A 21,101-nucleotide genomic window follows, 5' to 3' on the forward strand; every position below is an offset into this window, starting at 1 on the left:
GATAATAAGTAAATGCTCAACACTGAGCGCATAAAATATCAACTGAAAATTGACGATCTTTTAACACTCATTGTTATACATCCGAATATAATGTGCTTTCATATTTAGCTGACATGGTTCGATGGCCCGATTCGCCGCTGGGCTGCCACGTTTCGGACAGAGCCGTTTTGAATGCCGGAGGCCAGAAGGTACAGCAGCTGCTGGTTGATGCTCATCTGCTGAATCAGGTCGACCGGCAGGTTTGGCACGTGCCCCGACCTTGGCTTGAATGCCACAACGTCCCTCTCCCAGACCTCTCCGGCACAGGCCTTCCCGATGGGTCTAGAAAAAATTCCATCCTGTGGTCTTGCCGTCCAAGCCCAGCAGCAGATGAAGGAGGTTCAGCTCGTTGCCGTGCACCTGGCAAATGAACTGGTGTACGGGTGACATAGTGGCCAGCTCAAACAGCCGGATCACGTCGCCTATCTTTTCGGTGTTGACAGACGTGCCGTTGCATCCGAGCACATTGATGTGACCGTCGCACTGCGAGCTCACGGAGCGTAGCTCGTTGAACAAGTGCAGGGCTCGGCCGAACTCGACGTAAAATGAGTCACGTAGCGGCTGTCTGGCTCAGTGATGGCAACCACGTGCTTCGACGGCATTCGTCTGGCTCCGTGTTGATCACATAGCACCTGCCTCCGCGGCCGTCGGAGTAAACGATGGTCAAACTTGACTCGCGGATTGTTTCAAAATTTGAACGAGCCGCCTCCTTTCCTGCTCTGTCTTTTACTCACCAGGTCTTCTTAGGATCTGCGATATTTGATTTCAAGTAGCCAGTCCGTCTCTGCTGTCTTGTTGAAAGGCGTTGATGATAGCAGCAGCGGCCCGGTTCGAGCCATCGTAGCTGTCAACCGCCAGGGCGGTGTCAGTGAGATCGTTGACGTTATAGTCTACAGTGGCAGTGGTCTCAAACGGAACGAGCAATCGGCGTCGTCGCCGCCTTCTACCATGTACGGAACCGTGCAAGAATCCGTGCTCTCGGCTGACTCGCCAGCGCTGAGACCACTTGGTCCCGGAGCAGATGGCTCGGGGTCAGCACTAGCAGCTAGCGCTGGCTCAGCAGGCGGCGGAGAACGCGACTCAAGTTCAGCAGCAGACACCTCCTCACTGGCGGCCGAGCCACGACGCCCTTGAAATTGTCTGACTATCCTCCGCACCTCGCGAGCCGCCCTAGTCACAATCGTATCCCGGTCAAATGACCCTAGGGTAAGCTTCCGGTGGTTGCATTGGTTCTTCATGGCAACTTCCTTCTGATACACTGTGCAGGCAACTGGGCACGGAAAGCTGCACTGAGGCTTGCACTTGCATTTCGCGATACCAAGAAGCTTGTTGAATTTCGCGGTGGTGGCGTTGCTGTGTCACTCCCTTTATTTCTTTGATTTCTTGCTTATAGCTCTGTCGGGATGACGTAAATCCCTCTCGATCAATTTTGTCACGTATTTAAGATCCTGAACAGGAATCGCTTCGTTAATCCACAGTACCCTGATTTCTACCGTCGTGGTCTTCAGATTCTTCTTCGATTCGACCAGCCACCTGATGTAGCTCAATGCTTTCCCGTAGTTGGCAGTTGGTAGTGGGACTTTAGAGCTGGGTGGCCTACCACAAAATGTTTTGTACGTGACCGTGTAGCATTCGGCATGCTAATACAAGTAATTGTTCGAAAGAAATGCTTCAGTACCGGCAAAACTAAACTAATAAACCCATATATTCCACGCAAAAAGCACATAAACTGCGAATCAGTATAACAATGATGCGTGAGCAATAACAAACTTGAACATAACCCGGTCTACTCGAGTATTCTCGTAACTGCACAGCTTTGGGTTTTACCAAAAAATAATATTTTTTACTAAAAAGTCAGCTTAAAAACTGTTTAGCAATGTTTTGCTGGTGCTCTTCATGACATCTATTTCATACTTCATCCACCAAGTACCAGTAGTGTGGAAAGCGAGAGTTTTGAGGCTTGCGGGGGGGCGATCCCAGTGCGTAAGATAGGTGGCGCTAGTATCGTATACGGTTTTCTTGGCCTATCAAAGAAAAACTGCTCTCGCCTCACGAATATCAACATTGGTGCGATACGGCGATGCGGCAGACCTGGAAGCTAATCATTAATCCGTGTGCCAAAGAAAAGCTTTGTCTCAGCCGGTTCCAAGAGATTTGCCCCTTCGATGACACATCCTACTCTACATTGTATAGGATGATATTGCCGGCATCGCGTTGAAAAATCCTGAATTTCGTGTGACCTCGGCCATAGGAGACAGCCGGCTGTTTCTGGAAGGTCAGCACCCCTAAGCTTTTGGTGATAATTGTGTCCTTCGGAGTCCCTCGCAACTGGTCCTGTCATTCCCATTACCGGGAAGGGGGGCGGGGGGGGGGTAATGAGAATGGGGAGGGGTCTTGCGGTCATTTATCCATTCTCAGCCCCTTGTCTCCCTGTGACCATGTTGAGTAATGAACGTTCTCCTGGAGCTGGGTGCCAACTCTTTGTGGCAGTGAAGACTAAAGGGGCTCAACAAGGGAGCAGAATCATTGAGCATTAAAAAGGTAATGAGCGAAGTCGAATATATTTGCGCAAGCATTCCATAGCTGGCTGAATGTCGTTTTCACGGAAATGGTGTTCTCTTACCAGTTATACCAAATGTAATTCGGGTTTAGTACTGAGTGGAGCAAGTGTCTTTACTAACAGTTCGCAATAAACAAACAACTTCGCACCTCTACCCCCCCCCCCCCCCCCTCCCGACCACACCGCCAAAGCTTACGCACTCCCCACTCAATCTTCCCCTGATACCTTTCCACGATAATAAAATATTCTTTTCTTCTTTAACGGTAAAACTTGTGACGCATTCTGAAGTGTTGGGTGGCTCTAGATATCTATGTTCTAATCGAGATAGTAAAAGGTAACAAACAAGTCCAGTGAGCATATGGTCCTTTTCGTGTTGTGATGTGTCGGGGTTTTGCGGTGAACCCTAAGCGAACTCCTGCGGGACCGCAAACCCATACTGTATTGCTGGCGGAGAAAGTGCCCAATAATCCGGACTACTAATGTGTTTGACGTGATGGTTGGTGCAACTCGGCATTTCCCCGTGGTGGCTGCCGCTGGTGCGGAGCGCCGGCTGACATGCGAGAACAACATAAAAACTGCACATGTCGGCCGGGAATACTCGTCGTAAAGGGCCGTACTTTCCAAGCCTGCTCAATCGAGCGAATTCATTTGCCGTTTCTCGGGCGCATTAAGGGAGAGCCGGAACTCAGGCAGTGTCCGTCGGCGAATCAAATTTCCGCTTCCTTGCGTATGAAAGCAGGCTCGGAGTTCTGTGGGCACCCCCCAGAGCGAACCAAATGTTCGCGTGCTGAGGGCGTCGGAGGAGAGCCGGCGTTCAGTAGGGTGAATGTGGTTTTGATAATGCGAAGCACTCCTGGGTGGTTTTAGTTTCCGCTTCCCGGCCTTTGTTCCTGGCAAGCTTTCCGTCACGTTGAACTACCCTATTTAGGCAAAATTTGCTTTGCTTTGGACGTCGAATTCACACGCGCCGAGCACCTTCTATAATGAGGGGGGGGGGATTTTGGGGCCACACTACAGCCTCTCCAGAACTTGGTAAAAATTAACTTCAAAGGAATGGCAGCGGAGTGCAGAGAAGACCGAGTCAAGGCCAAAGGCCTCTTCTCCAGCCAAATTGAGCAATACTCCCTTTCGTTGGGCTTTAGGCTGAGACAAGAAGCCAGCTACCAGATAAGATAGGATAAATCTCCTGTGCAGCTGCATCGTACCTGAGCATGAGCGGCGGGACAGCGGACGCGCGTCATCCGCGATGGTGCAGTCAGCTGCAGACAGACAAAATGAGAGGCATCCCTGCACGGCTGCATCGTACCTGAGCATGAGCGGCGAGACAGCGGACACGCGTCATCCGCGGTGGTGCGGTCAGCTGCAGACAGACAAGGTGAGAGGCATCCCTGCACGGCCGCATCCTACCTGGGCGTGGGCGGCGAGACAGGGGACGCGCGTCATCCGCGGCGGTGCGCGGCCCTAGTGACAGTGGCAATGGCAATGGTAGGCCATCGAGTTCGTGAGCAGAAAAGGGGCGGGATGTAGAGGACAGCGTCGCGAGCGGTGCAGCCTGACACTGGTCAAGATCAGTTCGCCGCGTCAGAGCTGGGCACCCGGAGACAGGTGAGAAGAGTGGTTGGGCGATAAGTTTGTGGGAGTCCAATCTGATTTTGTTTGGTAATTTGGCTCGGAAGGATTTAGATTTGGACTTGGATTTAGCCGTCAAGGCCATTTCGAGATGCAAGAGCCGAACTAGACAGGCTGTCCATGGAGCAGCCCATTTATAACAACGCGACCATGCTCGCTAATTTGAATTATGAGGATGCCATGCGCAAGTGTCCACGGGAAAAGGCCAAAGAGCCTTAAGCGCACCTCACCAAGGAAGTAACGCGCACAAAAACTAAATAATGGTGTGAATGCTCCCAGGCTGGTAGGTTTGTGGTTGGAACGAAGGCGCTGAGGAATCAGTGCAGGTACTCCTCAGATCCACTGACACACTTCATGCAACTGACAGCAGTTGCCAGCGGGGAGATGCTGAGCCGGTCAATACCTGCGCGCATCGCGTGAGGACATTGACATACAAAACTTGGCCGGAGTTGACCCAAAGCAAAAACCCAGAAACTCGCCAGAAAGAGCCCTCGCTCATTTCTCAACATTTGCACAGCTTAAAGACCAATTTTGATCGAGCGGCTGCATTAAAAAAGGGAAAAGACCTAGACACTATCGTGCTGGAGCTAGCCAGCAAGGAGCGCTTTGCTGAGAATTGGAAAGTCCGCCTGCAAGGCGAAAGAATAAATGCAGTATATTCACAGACCATTCTGAGGTTATTTGCGGTGGAAAAGGAAGCGGGGCTAGCGTGGGAAAGGAATGCGGTGATTAAAGGCAGTAGTGTCTGCCGACATGCAGCTTCACCCAGGTCCCGTCCTATCCGATCGCCAGAGTTGATGATGTTCTTGAGTCTCTGGCTGGCTCCTCCATGTTCTGAATCGCACATCTGAACTCGGGCTGTAATCTGATGGAGGTCGCGCCGGAGGACAGAAACAAGACGGCCATCTGCCTGACCTGGGGCCTGTATGCTTGGCGGCGCTGCAGCTACGGTCTCGCCCGGGCGCCGAGCCCGTTCGCCCCGCTACTCAACATCATCCTGGACGGACTGGCGCAGAAGGCATGTCCGGCATACTTCGACGACATCGTTGTCCACGGCGTCTGGACCAGTCGGGCCGGCAGCGTCTGGACAGAGTGCTCAAGCACCTCAGCAGCGCAGGCTTCACTCTAAACCCGACGAAATCCCAGCTGTTCCGACCAGCAGTGATGTACCTTGGTCACCAAGTCTCAAAAGACGGATCGGTCCTGATCCAAAAAAAAGGTACGGGGAGTGGTAAACTGGCCAGTGTCCAGATCCCAGAAGGAGCTGCTTAGCTTCCTGGGATTGGCTGGTTACTTTCGCCGCTACACAGCCGCAGCATACATGAGGATGAAGGACCTGCTGACCTCAGCATCCGTCGAGGCTCTGCCTCGATTCGAAGACAGCGCAGCGCCCTTCGTCTTGGACACGAACACATCCGACCGTGGAACCGATAGGGCTCCTGCCTTCTACAGGTACATCACGGACGAAGGAGGGTGATAGCCTACGCAAACGCTGCGCTCACAAAAAGCCAGAACAATTATTCGGTGACGAAATGAAGGCTTCTCACCGTGATCACGCACTTGGCGCGCTTTCGTCACTTCCTGTTGGGACGGGAGTTTGTGTTGCGAACCGACCACGGCAGCCTTCAATGGCTGTTCACCGGCGTTGGTGCTAGTCCAAACAGGTGAGCTAAACTACCGCATTCAGCTGCGCGACGCCAGGCGCAGGAAACTAGTGGTCCACCACAATCGGTTGGAGCTGCGTAACGATGTTGCTGTAGAGCGACAGCCGCCGCCGGCAACACCAACACACCGTACTACGCGCGCAGCGCCGCACAGCCAGACGGCACAGCGGCAGCGGCCAGATGCCGACTCAGGCAGTCACACCAGCACCGGTCGTACCGATGTCCACAGACGGACGGCAGACAGCTGTACCGGCTGAATCAGCGGTATCATTGTTGTGTCTGCCAGTGACGCGGGGGACTGACGTGGCTGGGTGTTCGTTTGAGTAGGCTGAGGCCGCAAATCTCGCTCCAGCCCAATCCGCGGCTGCGAATCAGCCGGCAGAAGCCGAGGCTGCGAATCCCACGCCAGCCCAGGCCGCGGTTGAACCGCCTAACGAGCCGGTGGCAGCAACGATACCGGACCCGTGCCCTATCCCAGCTCGCACGTCACGTAGCCCGCGGCCCACGTCACCACTGTCCCTCCTTAACCTGGCGCCAACAAATGAATCATAACCAAGTCCAAGTCCCCATTCGAATACGTCCAGGTCCCGGATCCCAGTGTGTGAAGGGCAACCGTCCTCGAACGGTCACCGCGAACAGCGGAGCGCCCGAGTCAGACGGACGGTCACCGCGAACAGCGGAGCGCCCGAGTCAGACGGCCTCCAGAGCTATTTAGCCAGTGACAGCGATAGCTGGATGCATAACAAGGATTCATGGTGTGTTTGTATTGTTTGTGTCAGCATGTTGTTTAGGCTAGTTGCGATGACGTGGCGGATATCGTTTAAGGGCCTATCTTACTGTATATATTAAGTTAGGCTCGTGAGATATGTGTTCATGATGCCATGGATTTGTCCATTATGTCATGAAAGAATAATTCAACTATGAGGGCGTTCTTCTTTTAGGAAGGGTGTAGTGTCGGGTGTCAGAGAACACCTACGTGCTTGCCGGTGAATGTTTGCATAGTTTGGCGAGCGTCGCTCAAAGGCGCTCGCATCCCCTTCTCCTGCCCCAGGCGCGAGGGAAGCGGCTGTAAGGGCCAGGAGAGGACAGAGTAACAGGGAGAAGGTTCGGAGCGCCGCCTACGCGAGGACGGACGCGCCGGCGGGACGGACTGTGTGGAGTGCTTGTGACGAATGTCAAATATAGAAGTGACTTTGGAGGTACCGCGTGTGCTAGTGAGCCAGAGGCGAGACACCAAAACACCGGCAGAACTTGCACATGCAAGCAAGCGATTTCAGGTAAACAATTTCAAGCAAGCATACATCACACATCATGCATCATTCATGCATGCAAATAATTTCAATTGAGGCATCGTGCATCATGTATCGTGCATCATGTATGTACTCATACATGAACGCGATTTGAAGCTACCACACCTCACATCAACTCACTAATCACATCCGCATAATTCGCCATGATGAGCCCTGTGCGTTAAGGTCTGGTCGTCGACTTCTCATAAGAAGCGGGTCCCTTATTTTTCTGTTTAGGTGGCCTTGTACTCCGTAGGTGAAGTTGAAGGGTATAGGGTTCAATATCCCCCTGAATTTCAGCCTGAGCGTGTTTTGGCAACAAACGGTTGCCGAAGGGGTAATCTCTGTTTTGTTTTAGCGTCTCGCAGGTGCTCATGATATCTCAAACGAATAAGGCGCATGGACTCCCCGCCATAAACCATGTTCCTCCATGTTTTTAGACAGTTAACACTTCATTTCGTAAACCAGTTTTTTGCGTGAAAACCCCTTGAAATCCATGCTTGCATAAATGATGCTTATTGCCCCCCCCCCCCCCGGCACTTGGCTTCGAGATAGAAAATTTCACCAGATCATGTTTGAACTTGTCGCTTTTCCAAGCAATGCGTACGCGCAGTTTTAATTTTCTAACGATATGCTTGATTTTCCAAAGCAAGTGCTAATCTATGTGAGGTGGTATTAAGAATCCGTCGTCCTACAGGGTGTGTTACCGTTTCTGTCAGAAATAGGACATGGCGAAGAGGAGTGCTGCCCCTTTGGGTATTATATTTTTAGATCAATTTGAAACGAAGGCTCTGGCCGCTAGTTCATTAAAACCAACTGTCTTAGCTAGATGCATCGATGTTATGCTGGATAATGGACGCACGGAGAGCGTGCCCTTGAATCTTTAGAGCTCATAAACAATCAGCAGCCCAATGTGGCCGCCACGATGGACCAGACAGGGATGGAAAGGGAGTCCAATATTTGGATACACTGCCAATGGTTGAAAGGCGGAACAACCGTACAGCGTTAGGGACGGGGCTCCTTGCCAAGCCCATCCTCTCTGGCACCATTCTGCACTGCAAATCTGCGCATCAAGCTTCCACTGAGTACAATATGATTTGTAACATGCTCCACAGGGATCTAAACAATTCATCAAGTAGTCTGAAAGGGGAAAAAACATAAACAAAATATGGACTGTTGTTAGGCGATGGATGTTCTTCACGCCTTTTGGGTAGAAGTTTAGAAAAGATTAAAAAATCTAGAGCACGTGGGAGGATGGCTGGCAGGAAACGGAGCAAGCCTCGCCGGACGACATATTCTTAACACTACCTTACATAAATGTACGCTGGCAAAACTGAAATGAGGTCTGGAAAATCAAACATATCGTTAGGAAATTAAAACTGCTCGTATACATGGCTTGAAAAAACAATAATAAGTCAAAAAAGTCTGTAGTGAAATCCTCTATCTCGAAGCCAAAGTGCCCGGGGGCAATAGGCGTCATATATGCAGGTATGGATTTCAGTGGGCTTACAAAAACACGTGGTTTGCGATATATATTGTGAACTGTGCGAAAAATATGGAAGGGATAAAGTCTATGTTAGGGAGTATATGCACCCTATGTGTTTGATATATAATGAACGCTTTACAAGGCGCTAAAAGCAAAATAGAGAATACCCCTTTCGGCGGACTTTTTTTTTGGCAAAACGCGCTCTGGCCGAAATCCAGGGAGGTACGAACCCTATAACCATTTATGATCTTAAAGTCACTTACAGAGCACAGGACCATCCAGACACGAAAATAAGTGAAAAGTGTGTTGTGAGAAGACGGGGATCAGACCTTAACGAAAAGGGCTCATCATGGTCAATTATGCGAATGTGATTAGTGTGTGTGTGGCGTACTGTGTGGCGCGTGTTTACTTAAAATCGTGTCCATGTATGGGTGATGCGTGACATGCGATGTGCGCTGCCTAATAATTGAAATTGCTTGCATGCATAAGTGATGCATGATGTGTGATACATGCTTGTTTGGACTAGTTTACTTGAAACGGCTTGCGTGCATGAATGAACGGGCATCGCGATACGTGATGCCTGTTTATCAGGTGCGCAGCCAGAGCCTTGGCAAGGAGGGGCACAGGGTTGACAAAGGGCCCTCTGACAATAAAATGTCCCCAAGAGGATCGCCTGATATGGTCAATTTGTTAACGAAGGTACGCTTTTATTTTGTATGTCATGTACATATATATATATATATATATATATATATATATATATATATATATATATATATGTGTGTGTATATATATACATATACATATATATATGTATATATATATATATATATATATATATATGTGTGTGTATATATATGTATATATGTGTATATATATATATATATATATATATATATATATATATATATATATATATATATATATATATATATATATATTAGAGGGACACATCATATCACTTTGGTTCATTCCTTGATGCGGGAGGCCTTCTGACCCGTGCAGTTGACCCCGGATGGACACGGGAACCCGCGCTGACGCAACAACATCCCTGATCGTCACAGATGGTCAAATAATTAACACATAGGCTCGAGGCCCCCTCAACGGGCCCATGCTGGCACTGCGTTGAAAGTCCCACCGTTCGGTACTGGGGGCGCTAACTGGCACAGGACTCTTCCATTACTTCAGTGTGGGCACCCGGTGAGAAGCGCTGGTCACTACGGTCAAGATGCGTGACCTCCGCGGATGGCTGGCAGCAAACACCATGAGCCGGGCGCTGGCCGAGCCGGCAAGCCTTTTGGGAAAATTTGTATCTAATATAGGGGTGTTAATAAGATTCCATTTTGGGGGAATTTCCAGAATTTCCAAAAATGAAAATGGGGCAGACAGAGGCTTCAGGCTGTTTGTGGTTTTTTGGATGGCCGCTATTATTCTGTCATGCCGCAAATTGGTATGCATCCCAACTTATCACAAGCAGATGTCAATGGCTTACCCACGATCCTTTCCTGTTTGCATTCGATTCGTTTGAGGGAAAAAAGGCAACACGAATGCGACACGAATAGTGACTGGAGTTTTTGATTGCATGCGGTAGTTATTTGATGCAAGATGTTGGAAGTTTTGGGACAAAGTTTTTGGACACATTTTGGACAGATAGCTGGTACATCCTCGGACTTTGGATCGGACTATGGACAAGCATTTCTAGAAATCAGCACCTCTGACCAGGGACATTTGGAAGGAGATTTGCACAGCGAGATCGCAACCCATGCGATACAACTGAGACCTAGTGCCGGGGCTGCGTACAGCCGACAGTCCCCATGCACCGAGCAGCAGGGTCACGAGCTCAAAAGAAAGAGGGCATGCTGTAACACGACTTAATGGAACTGGCATATGATGGGTTCACCTCCCGTGCATATAGGTGAAAAAGGCCGAGGCTACGTCGGCTACCGATCGGTGGCCTCTCTGCCAGTCCTCTGCCACTCCACGGGAACCATCGGTCACCCATTGCCCAACCCGCAACGCCTTTTGGAAGCACTCGGACAGCAAAAGGGCTACACTTCTGCAACAGACATGGCCAAGAGTAAATTTCTATCAAATTCGAGTGCGACCGAAATGAGCTAAGTTGGCAGGCTTCGCCACACCGTTGGGCAATTTTAAACCAAAAGTACTTCGAATGGCAGTATTGCAATTCGACATTGCAAAAGGTGGTGAACGCAGTGTACGCGCCTATGCTGACCACCAACCGGGCTCTTTGCTTCTTGGATAACCTTATTTGTTGCACTAGCAGTGTGGATGAGCACATGGAGATATTGGTGGTGGTGTTTGATCTGGCCAGGACTCGCGGAGTTAGGTAGAAACCCTCTAAGACCAGCTCTATGTGCCAGAAAGTCAAACTGCTATGGCATGCCATATCGCCAGAGAGCACGCAAGTAGGTGGGAGCAAAACCAGTGTTATTTCGCGGATTGCCAAATCGAGCAGCGAAACTGAAGTCCGTAGCTTTATTAGTGCTGCAAATTTTAACAAGCGCTTCGTGCCCGGGTTCGCGGAGCCGGCGCGACCCCTCTGAAATCTCCTGAAATAGGGTGTCCCTTTTCTCTTCACACTGGAGCTCCATGAAGCTTTTGAACCTCTAAAAAGACGTTGTGCGAGAGCCCGGTGCTGCGGTATCCTGATTTCACTGTTAAGTATCCATTCCATGTCTATACTGACGCCAGCGATAAGGCGGTAGAGACGGTACTGCACCACGCTAGTTTTGTTTTTCGGTGCGTTCACGAGTGCTGCGTGCTGCGCGAAGGTACATCGAGGCACACCATTGCGCGTTCTTGAGACGTGCGCGGCCTGGAGCCTCGGCCATCGCGGAACGCACCGGTATTTTCGCACTGAATGCTATCAGTTCCAATCAAGTGTCTCGCATGATGGCCGAAATACCGAAACGTGCCGCGCGATGGTCCCATACCGTTGAAACGATTGCCGACCGGCGCATCTCGCGGAGAGACAGGGTACCTCATGAAAAGGTAGCTATGGAATTCGGAGGATCTTCGTTCACATACTGATTGGCAGAGATAGCCATGTGGAGGCCCCGAATTGTTTACCACTGCCCAAATTCCTGTCTTATATATCGCAATGCGTGCTTTGTCCCCGAAACTTGCACTCAAACCATCAAAATGGTGAAGTGTCGACTGAAAACCGCTGATGCCACGAAGCATGCGGACGTACGCCGAACACAAATAATGAGATGGTCATATTTGTTCTTGGCTTTGAGCACTACATGGCAGTGAGGTGGCGGCATTTCCCTGGCGTTTGTAGGGCGTCATGGTTGTCTGGGTAACCTTGAAATAGTCTGTACGAAATTGGTTGCACAAGTTCATGAGTGTAAACGTCAGAGACAAGACGGTTAAATGCTTTAGAGGGACACGACTGTGAACTGCACTGAATAATCTTAAAGGTGGTTATCTCGGTTCAAAGTCCCATATAGATGTGGAGCATTCCCTTTGACGCTTGGCGGTGTTGGCTGTCGGCCACGCCAGTACGGAAGTCGAGGTCGGCCGCCGAACGATAAGAAAATTCCAAATAAGAAATTCCAAATCTGTACGGGTACAATATCTTGGTGGTGCGTATGAGCCAACGTTCGCGGCATTCGGGCGCGAGCCCCACGTAAGCCGTGGAGCTCGACTATTTGGAGATTCCGCACCGTGTCGCACCGTGAGCTTTCTGCGGTAGGTTCTTGGAAACGAGCCAGAAGAGGTTGGGACTCTGTGGCCTTTCTGGATGGGTTTCCATTTACTGCTTCAGCTTACTGTCCATTGGATCCTGTTTGGTGTTCACGACGTGAATTTGCAACTGCGTGCTTTTGAAAATCAACGCTAAAACATGTGACGCATTTTGATAATCGTTTGCTAATGGAGATAGTGAAAGGTAACAATAGGCGCTGTGGGCATAGCTTCTCCTTCCTGGTGCGCCGTGTTGAGGTTGCTTCGTGGTAAAACCCAAACAAAGTCTTCCGGGACTGCACGACCCTACCGTGCTGCAGGTGGAGCGAGTGCCCAGTGATATGAGCCACGATGCATTTGGCGTGACGAGTTGTTGCAGTTCGGCGTTTCACGGCGGCGCTTAGTTCGCGCAAGCCCCCCCGGGGGAGCTTGGGGCGTAATCAACAAATGGTTGACGTGTTCGGCCTACGTAGCGGCCCGGGCTGAAATCACGGTTGAGTCATGGCCCTTGAGCGCTAATATGGCCTCTGCAGTGGCTGGCAGCGCATAAAAGGGTGTACGACGACGTGCCTCGCGCTCAATTAAAACATGCCAGCATTAGCGAATAATAGCGTTGTAAAGCAGAAAACCTGGCAATAGGAGATGACTGTACTTAAGCGCCTTTTCCGCTCCTCATCAGACATTTAATTGTATATGACGAGGCTTTAAGACATCGACAAGACCGCACAATCACCAGATCATAACGCCCACTTCACTTCTTTCGCTTCTCATTCACATCACAACAGAACACATCCCAGCCGGCGTGAATACGGTGGCCTTGAAGCCTTAATGCATCCATGGATAAAAATATGAAGAGTTCACTTGCACATATCATGATGACATCAGCAAACAGCGTAAAACTAAAATGCCTTCACGATATTTGCACCCGTTCACGCCACGTTCGGGTCAAAGCCGCGGACGGCGGGTCGTTTGCGCACAAGCAGCACGTCATACATGAGGTGAATGGGCTCGGGCTGGCCGGGGAACTTCCACCGTCCGCCTACTTCGACCGGCGCGCTTCTCACTAGCTCGTAGCCGAGCCGCTCGAGCTGTTGGCACGCGCGCCACAGGTTCCGGTAGAACGGCAGCTCGCGCTCCACATGGGAGCGCAGGTGTACACGCAACGCTATCTGCTCGACGCGGTTGAGCACGAACTTGCGGTCGAAGCTCGACTTGCGGTCGACCAGCTGGTCGAGCAGCATGTCGGTCTCCAGGCCGTCCAGGTCGGCGCACAAGTAACGTAGTGTGCGGCGCCGGTGGCCGAGCCTCGCCATCGCGCCATCCAGCGTCAGCACCTCGCCACCCTCGGCGGTGCGGTGCTTGTTGCGGCCGACGCCGAATCGGTGGAAGAACACGCCGAACGAGTGCTGGCCCTCGGGCTCCACTTCCGTGCGGTGGTCGAGCACGTGCACCTCGCAGCCCTGCTGCGCCAGCTGCTCGACGAAGGTCCAGTCGGCACCGACGCCCAGCGAGTAGGCGAGGCAGGGGGTCCGACCGGCGCCGCCCGCCAGCGGTGCGTCCAGGCACACGGGCTGCTCGGCCGTCACGCCGCCGCCGCTGCGCCGCGGGCCGCCCATCATTTTGAGCCGCGCGCAGCCGTGGCTGGGCGCCAGCAGCCAGTTGGTCAGGGCTTGCAGCATTTGCATGTCAATCGGTTCGAACTTCGAGTCCGCCAACAAGGAGGCGCGCCACGTGCCCGGCTCTATCTCGTCCTGCACGTCCGTGTTTAGCACGACGACGTCTCTGAGGCTGAAATCGTCCTCTTCCGAGCGCGGGTTCCGCCTGACAGTGCCGTCGTCACGGTCGTTACCATTGAGCGGGATGCGGCTTTTAAACTGGTGCTGCCGCCTGGTGAGCAGCGCTGCCTGGGGGAGCACGTTTCTGCGGGATGGCGAAAACGGTTGGCTCAGACGAGGCTGATTATGGCGGTTGGATGTCTGCTGTAATCAGTGATGGGCGCGATCACCTGGCACGGGTCGTGGAGAAGGAGGAGGTGTGATGGAGGCCGTTTGCAACAACGTAGGTCACCGCGCAGAGCACAAACACGACCTTCTGTACAGGTAAAGAAATCGTATGCTGTACGTTCCAAAGGAAATGCGAGCATGCAATTTGCTGTATTTCTTTGAAATTTACTATTTCACGTCATGGTACGCGTGAGATGGTTTACATTATAGATCATATGAGTGGCAGACAAGTGCCTGCATATAGGGAGCGAGTACTGCGAAGGATCTGACAACACGAGGAGGAGGGGGTCGTAGGCTCTGCAGTCACGTCACAGAGTTGTCAATTACTCCTACGAGATCCTCCGACAGATTACACCAACGGATGATCGGTCCGCAGGACTGCTGGATCTTACGGTGCTCTCGACATCCGGGGTCCATATGATCCAACCTGACTTGTATCTGAGACGGACGCTTATTCCGTTGCCTTCAGTACAAACTTATAGGTGGCATCAAGAAAGTGCATACCACAGCCAACGAATATCAAACGGCTGATTCACCGACTTGTCCCTGCCCCTTTTTAAACTTTCATAGGCTTAAACAAAATCAAATCACATCACATCGAGGCAATGCCCGACCAGACATGGGGTCCCATCGCGTTGCGAGGGCAAGCTCTAGCAGATATTTCCCTGCGGAGGGAGACGCTGAGCCAAGACACATGGATCGGGCACAGACACAATCATTCCGATGGGGACCAGAGCCACCGATGATCCCAGCAGATCTCGATGCATTGATAAATGGAGAACCTAAACTTTCTTGGACCACCTGAGCCGGTCCTCCAGCAGCTGCCGTCGTGGTTCATGCATGCACAATGCTGATTTCTTGCGGATGACGCTGCTCATACATCTTTCACGCTCACTCTGATCACGAGTCCGCACTTACGCTCATCACAATGGCCCAGGGGCTTAAGTGGTCCGGTGACTTGTGCTTGAATGAAAACTGTAGCCAAAACAAAGAGTCTGAAAAGACTGGAGAAACATCGATTTAATTTAGCTTGAAACTCAGGATCACACGTGAAATTTAACGAGAGCCTACCGACCTTATTTCAGTCACAGCTCGGCAGCTAGCAGGGGCATCAGAAAATTCCCGAGCCAGAATAGCCAATACCTATTCATGATGTTTTCATTCAGTCAACACCCACAGGGTCAACGTCATCGTTTCAGAAGGCTGGGGCCCCGGTCCCACCGACCCCGGTTCCCGCGCCCTTTGCAGCTAGCACACAAATCTGAATGTGATGCAGGTCGCATTCATCGTGGAAAACCATCCGTTATCTAAAAGATTTTCGACCCACTGAATACCTGGGCAATCACTGCGCCGCTTTTCTGGCGGTCTATCAGCCAAACCCATGCGCGCCGACACAAATCGACGCGAAGAAGCCATGAGTCAAGGAGTGGAGTTCGGTTGCAAGCGAAAACGCACGGGCAGCACCAACTGATGGATGATACCAACTGATAGACAGTTTCAGCCAACGAACAGCACAAACGGACGAACGATGTTAATGTAACCGCACTGAGGTAACATACGGAGAGGATCAACCAACGCTCGGCACTGACAAGTAAATGCCACCAGCCAACGGGCGGCACCAACCAAGGAATGGCACTAGCTGACGGACCGAACTAACGAACGGAGTTTGATAGTCAGCACATAGTGAAGAGGTTGCTCGCTCGTAACCACAGCAGCCGAAAGCCTTGATACATATTCGCCGGATACGCCCGCAAACAAAGGCAAGACATGTGGCACTGCCGGCAACCGTTTTAGTGGCAGCTGGACACCGAACACTCGGGCAGCAGCAGTCTCACCGTCCGCCGATGAGCATGCCGGTCAGGAAAACAACGGCAATGGCGACGAGCAGCAGAGCCAGCGTCGGCCGGAGGTACACGCGCACCTTGCGCCATTCCGGCGCCACCCTCCCTGTCGCGGCCCAGCCGGCACAGTGCCGCCGCCAGCCGCCGGCGCCGTGCACGCGTAGCACTGACCCACTTGGTGCAAGCGGCCGGGCCTGGCCGACCCCGCTTTCACCGCCACCTCCCTCAAGCGCGGCACAGTTGTTGTGCGGATGAATACAAAAACGCCCGCCAGGCGTCGTTGAGATGGGATGGGGTTAGCCAGACCCGCGGTGTGCGGTGCGGCTAGCGGTCGCTGGCCTGTGGTCCCTCCACGGGCCGGACAAACAACGCCGGACAAAACGCGCCAGAGTTATTGATGGTCGATGGAATGTGCTAACAATTATATATACATAATTGTTAACCCCCGTGATATGTTTATACACATGTATAGTCAAGGAGTGAAACCCCGGGCACAGACGAAGCCGGCTATATAATCTTGTAGTAAGATCCAAGGCTCACGCGTGTCTCGTTGCACCAGTTTCCCAGCGCAGTCACTGGCTGTAACGAGCCACCACAATTGGACCACGGCTCATGGCACAGTCTTCCAGATGTACCCAGCGCTCCCATGTCTCAGCCGTGAAAGTGGCCGGCATATGTTGCGTCTGAAAGACACCACTGAGGCAACCCGGTTTACTTGCAGGTGGGCCGTGGTGCTGTTGCACAGTTTACCTTTCTACTTTAAGTCAGTAGCTCCGAAAGTAGGATCGGATTGGAAGAGATCTGTAACTGCATGTAGTTCAGCCATGAAGTCACCAATGTAAAAGCTCGTATTGGCAGGACGGTAATGAAATGATAGAATTTGAGTGGCGTTATTATGGCGTCACGAATGCCTGGTTGACCTTGACAGAATGCGCGCAAAATGGTCTGCACATCTTCACGGGCATATAGCGCAGCAAACTAGAGGATTTTAGAAGATTGGCTGTTTTACTTTTCAGTGAACAACACTGCTCTAGGGCACAAAACGTTTCTGTTTAGAAGACATGCTCCTTAATACTCATTGTTTAATTGCGTCATCGTGCATTGCATAAAGTTAATTGAGAGCCAACTGGCGAGCGTATATCTGAAAATCATGCTCACGAACACCAGATCTGAATGAATCGACAGTTATATTTGCATTGGCCTTGATCGCTGCATGGTTAATGAAGTAATAGAATTTGAATGACGTTATTTTGGCCTCACAGATGCCTGGATGACTTTGAAAAAGTCTGCACAAAATTGTCTGCACATTTTTACAGATGCGCAGCTCAGAAAACTAGAGAGGTTTTGGTCTTAAGATGGGCAGGGTTATGAACTGCACTGAACGATCTTCAAGATGGCTATTTCAGTTAAAACCCCACACAAATGCGGGGCACTCCCTTTAAAAGGCATTTCGTTGTATTCCAAATTTATTTTGTCGCGTAGAAACAACATCCCATTTGAAGGCGATGTGGAGCTGCATTTTTGTGAAAAGCCTAGAATGCGGTATAATTCACTGAAGAAACACTTGAGTACGTCGAGCCCTTGTCATTAAAAGAATAGTCCACAACACAAAACACGTTGCAAATAATCAAATGTCATGGCTGTTTTGCCAGGTACAAATCTACAGCTGTTTTACACAGGTGCATAACCTTGCCTTTCCGACTCATTTAAAACATTCGGAAAATAAGGCTTGCCGTCTTTTTAAGATTATTCGTCTATTTCAACATTGTTCTCCTGGGGAGGCAAAATACTACGGGCAGGTAGGTTTGTTGGGGACAATTGTGGAGGAATCTGCCTCCATAAGGAAGATATCGAAATAAGACCTGGGCACAGGCTGGTCAAAATTTCGAATGTGAGTCATATTCATAGTGCACCAGAGTTTGCATGCGTCAAGATTTCGCTGGCTGCTTTTCAAGAGATAAGATTTGTCTCTGCATTTAAGGCTAACAAATTCGGAAGCTTTAAATACTATCTGCCAATAGCAAAGTGACAAACACCACAAAACCGCAGTTTCTCCTGCAAAAACAAAGTCACAGAATAAACGTCCCTTTGGTAGATATTCCCCATCTGAGCCTTTCTCCCGTCCGCCATCGACAGCCACTGCCCCGGCCCGGCTGTTCCCCACATGACTGACTGTGAATAATCGCATGACTGCTTTGTTGTATGATTGTAGATCAGCATCACTACTCATTGGTGCGTAAAGCAGAAGTGTAGTTTCCTTTCAGCTGGGGAGGGGGGGGGGGAGAAGTTGGAGATCCTAACTTTGGCCTAAGTCCCTGAACTTTTGGAAGAAAGTGAGGAAATTCCGGGGAGGAGCCTGCTTGTAGGTATATTTCAGGGACCGATTGGATCATTTTCCATTGTTCATCCCACTAGTAGCCCCCCAGCAGATTTTTTCCGGATTATCTCCCTTTCCACAACACCACAGCAAAAAATAAGCTCTCGGGAAGCAGCCTGTCTCAGGCATGAATTGGTCAATCAGGCACTCATTTGCCCGCCCTTCAACGTACCCGACTTCATCTGCTCTTGTGCATAGGCAAGGGCGTAGCCAGGGCCTTACCAAGGGGGGGGGGGGGTGGAGGTACAAAGCTGGCAAAGGTCCCTCATAGTGACTCCCACCAAAAAAGCACCGCACATAACTCACTTCCTAACGAGCCTTGCCAGGGGCGCACAGGGCTGACAAAGGCGCCTTCATGGTCAAAGACCAACCCCTCCCCCCCGAAAAAATCTCCGGATACAACTCACTTGTTCATGAGGGGCATGGTTATCTTCGTTTTATTGCTGTTTCTGTAATGTAATCAGAGCAGAAACGGCTACCAAAAGCAGCTGAGAGATTAACGCGCACCCGGGTGACCGGTTGGATACCCTCGACTCGGGTGGGGGTCAATTTGATCCCTCGCTGAGACCTGAGGAACTAAGGGAGCTAGAGACACCAAATTTATAGAGTGCATGGGCCTGTACGTGAACTCACTTAGGTCAAATTTTAAGGTTCCTAGGTCGTGACCTTCGGGTCAAATAAGGTCAAAAAGGTAAATATCCAGGATGGTCTCCGAAGTGCCTCCAGAACCTACATACCTGTTCTAGGCAAAAGGTCACACAATCATTTAAAGTCAGTGACCTTGTTTGACCTTTCGAAGGTCATGATATCCAAAATAATACAAGCCTGCTTTAAGTTTTGCATTTGAATAAGCGACAATGATTTCGCTAGGCAGTATGCTCCTAGAAACAGAATGTTGACCCGGTTCATTTTAGGTCAGTGACCTATTCTGACCTTTGAGAAGTGCATGGAGGATATATAATGCAGTACCTGTTATCAATGAATTCGAAATAAGCACCAAATCTGTTCCATACAGCAAGCCCTAAGGTAGTAAAACAGATCGACTTTGACCCTAATCTGACCTTCAAAACGGACCCTAGGTTGATGGAATTTCTTCATTCCATTACTGGGTTGCCTACGAAAGTAGCTCAGAGATGTGTGGTCTCGTTTAGCGCTCCATTGTTGCTTCAGATTGAGCGATTCACTAGAATTAGCTTCGCAAAATCGATGGCCTGACTTTGACCAGCTGTAGGTCAGTGACCTTACAAGATATATCTGAATTATTATACCAAGCGATCCGCTATTTAGTTGTTTACTGCTTCGCAGACTTCGGCGCAGCTGCGCTGCGCTGTTCGAAAACCGTTTTGGAAAAACCTTCGGGGGTCAATTTGATCCCCACCCAAGCGCGTGTTAATGCTTGTTGTATCTTGGACCAGTTAACTGCAGAATTCAGATATCGCTGAAAGATCGCATGGAATAAATCACCGGATCCCTGTATTTGACAACGTTTCAGTGCACCCCTTCCCAACCGCTAGAGCTCAAAATTTTTGTCATCTTTATTTTGTGTTCTTTGGAGATATTGAGGACCCCGTGAACGCACCTTGTAGATAGAAATAGGGTTCAAATTTGCATCTATATGCTTAACTTATGTTCGCCTTGAAATGTTCAACATGCAGTCAGAATCGATCACTGAGAAAAATAGTGTAATATGGTTTCGAACATGCGCATTCGCAAATCCGAGCAGCGGCGACCCCGACGTCAGACGTTACAGTCTCCATAGGCTGCGGAGCGTCGGCCACGCAGCTAAGAGGCTAAGCGGTAGCTAAGCGGCAGACGAAAAAAAATGACGCGTCTGGAAGAAGTACCTTTGAGCGCTTAAGGACATAAATTATTGCGTTTAAAAAGCATTCCGAGCGTAAATTTCAACAGTAGCTTTTATGTTGACAATAAGGACGGATTAGTCCTTACGATACTGCGAAGTGGTGTTGGAATGTAGTGGTGGGATTGGAAGATTCAATGTAGAATCACTATTTTTCGTGTTGCTGTAGCTGCTAATTTGAGCAGAGGGCATCCCAAAACTGCAAAAGAAAATGGCCCCAGCCGAAACCTTGAAAGTTTCAACTTTATTTTGAAAAAAATATCAGAAGCATTATTTGACGACAGTCGGTCTCGCGCGCACGGCGCCCGCCGCCTAGAGTTACCTGCAGCGGCCAGCGCCGTTCGGTTTCACGAAAACTGCAACACCTGCCATCACTTGCATTGCTGCTGAGACTGCGATTGTGTACGGCTTGAAACTGTTTTATGTTGCTTGTTTCAATACTGGATTCTGGAAAATGATGAGCGTTCTCAACAGACAATCCACAAGTTGGCCTTTTTAATTTTTTACCTCATTTTGATCCACTCAATTTAAAACTTCTGAAATTTCTCACGTTTTCCGTGAGTAGAAAATCTAGGGGAACATTGTCATTACCGGTCCAGGGCTAAAAGACCATTCCGTTCCAGCGCGGGGAGCATTCCGGCAGCCAT

The 21,101-nt window shown here is 50.4% G+C and overlaps 1 protein-coding gene across 1 annotated transcript; it reads right to left on the reverse strand.

Annotated features, from left to right (window-relative positions):
• Window positions 1-13,036: 13,036 nt before the first annotated feature.
• Window positions 13,037-16,419, reverse strand: LOC119112380 (uncharacterized). The gene is made up of 2 exons (XM_037236544.1): window positions 16,214-16,419; window positions 13,037-14,295 (listed from the first exon to the last, which is right to left on the reverse strand). The coding sequence occupies exons 1-2, from the start codon at window positions 16,228-16,230 to the stop codon at window positions 13,305-13,307; spliced, it is 1,008 nt and encodes a 335-aa protein (XP_037092439.1). The 5' UTR covers window positions 16,231-16,419; the 3' UTR covers window positions 13,037-13,304.
• Window positions 16,420-21,101: the final 4,682 nt, after the last annotated feature.

This window comes from Pollicipes pollicipes, unplaced genomic scaffold (genome assembly GCF_011947565.3).
Source record: "Pollicipes pollicipes isolate AB1234 unplaced genomic scaffold, Ppol_2.1 Scaffold_7261;HRSCAF=8764_pilon_pilon_pilon, whole genome shotgun sequence".
NCBI classification, from domain to species: domain Eukaryota; kingdom Metazoa; phylum Arthropoda; class Thecostraca; order Pollicipedomorpha; family Pollicipedidae; genus Pollicipes; species Pollicipes pollicipes.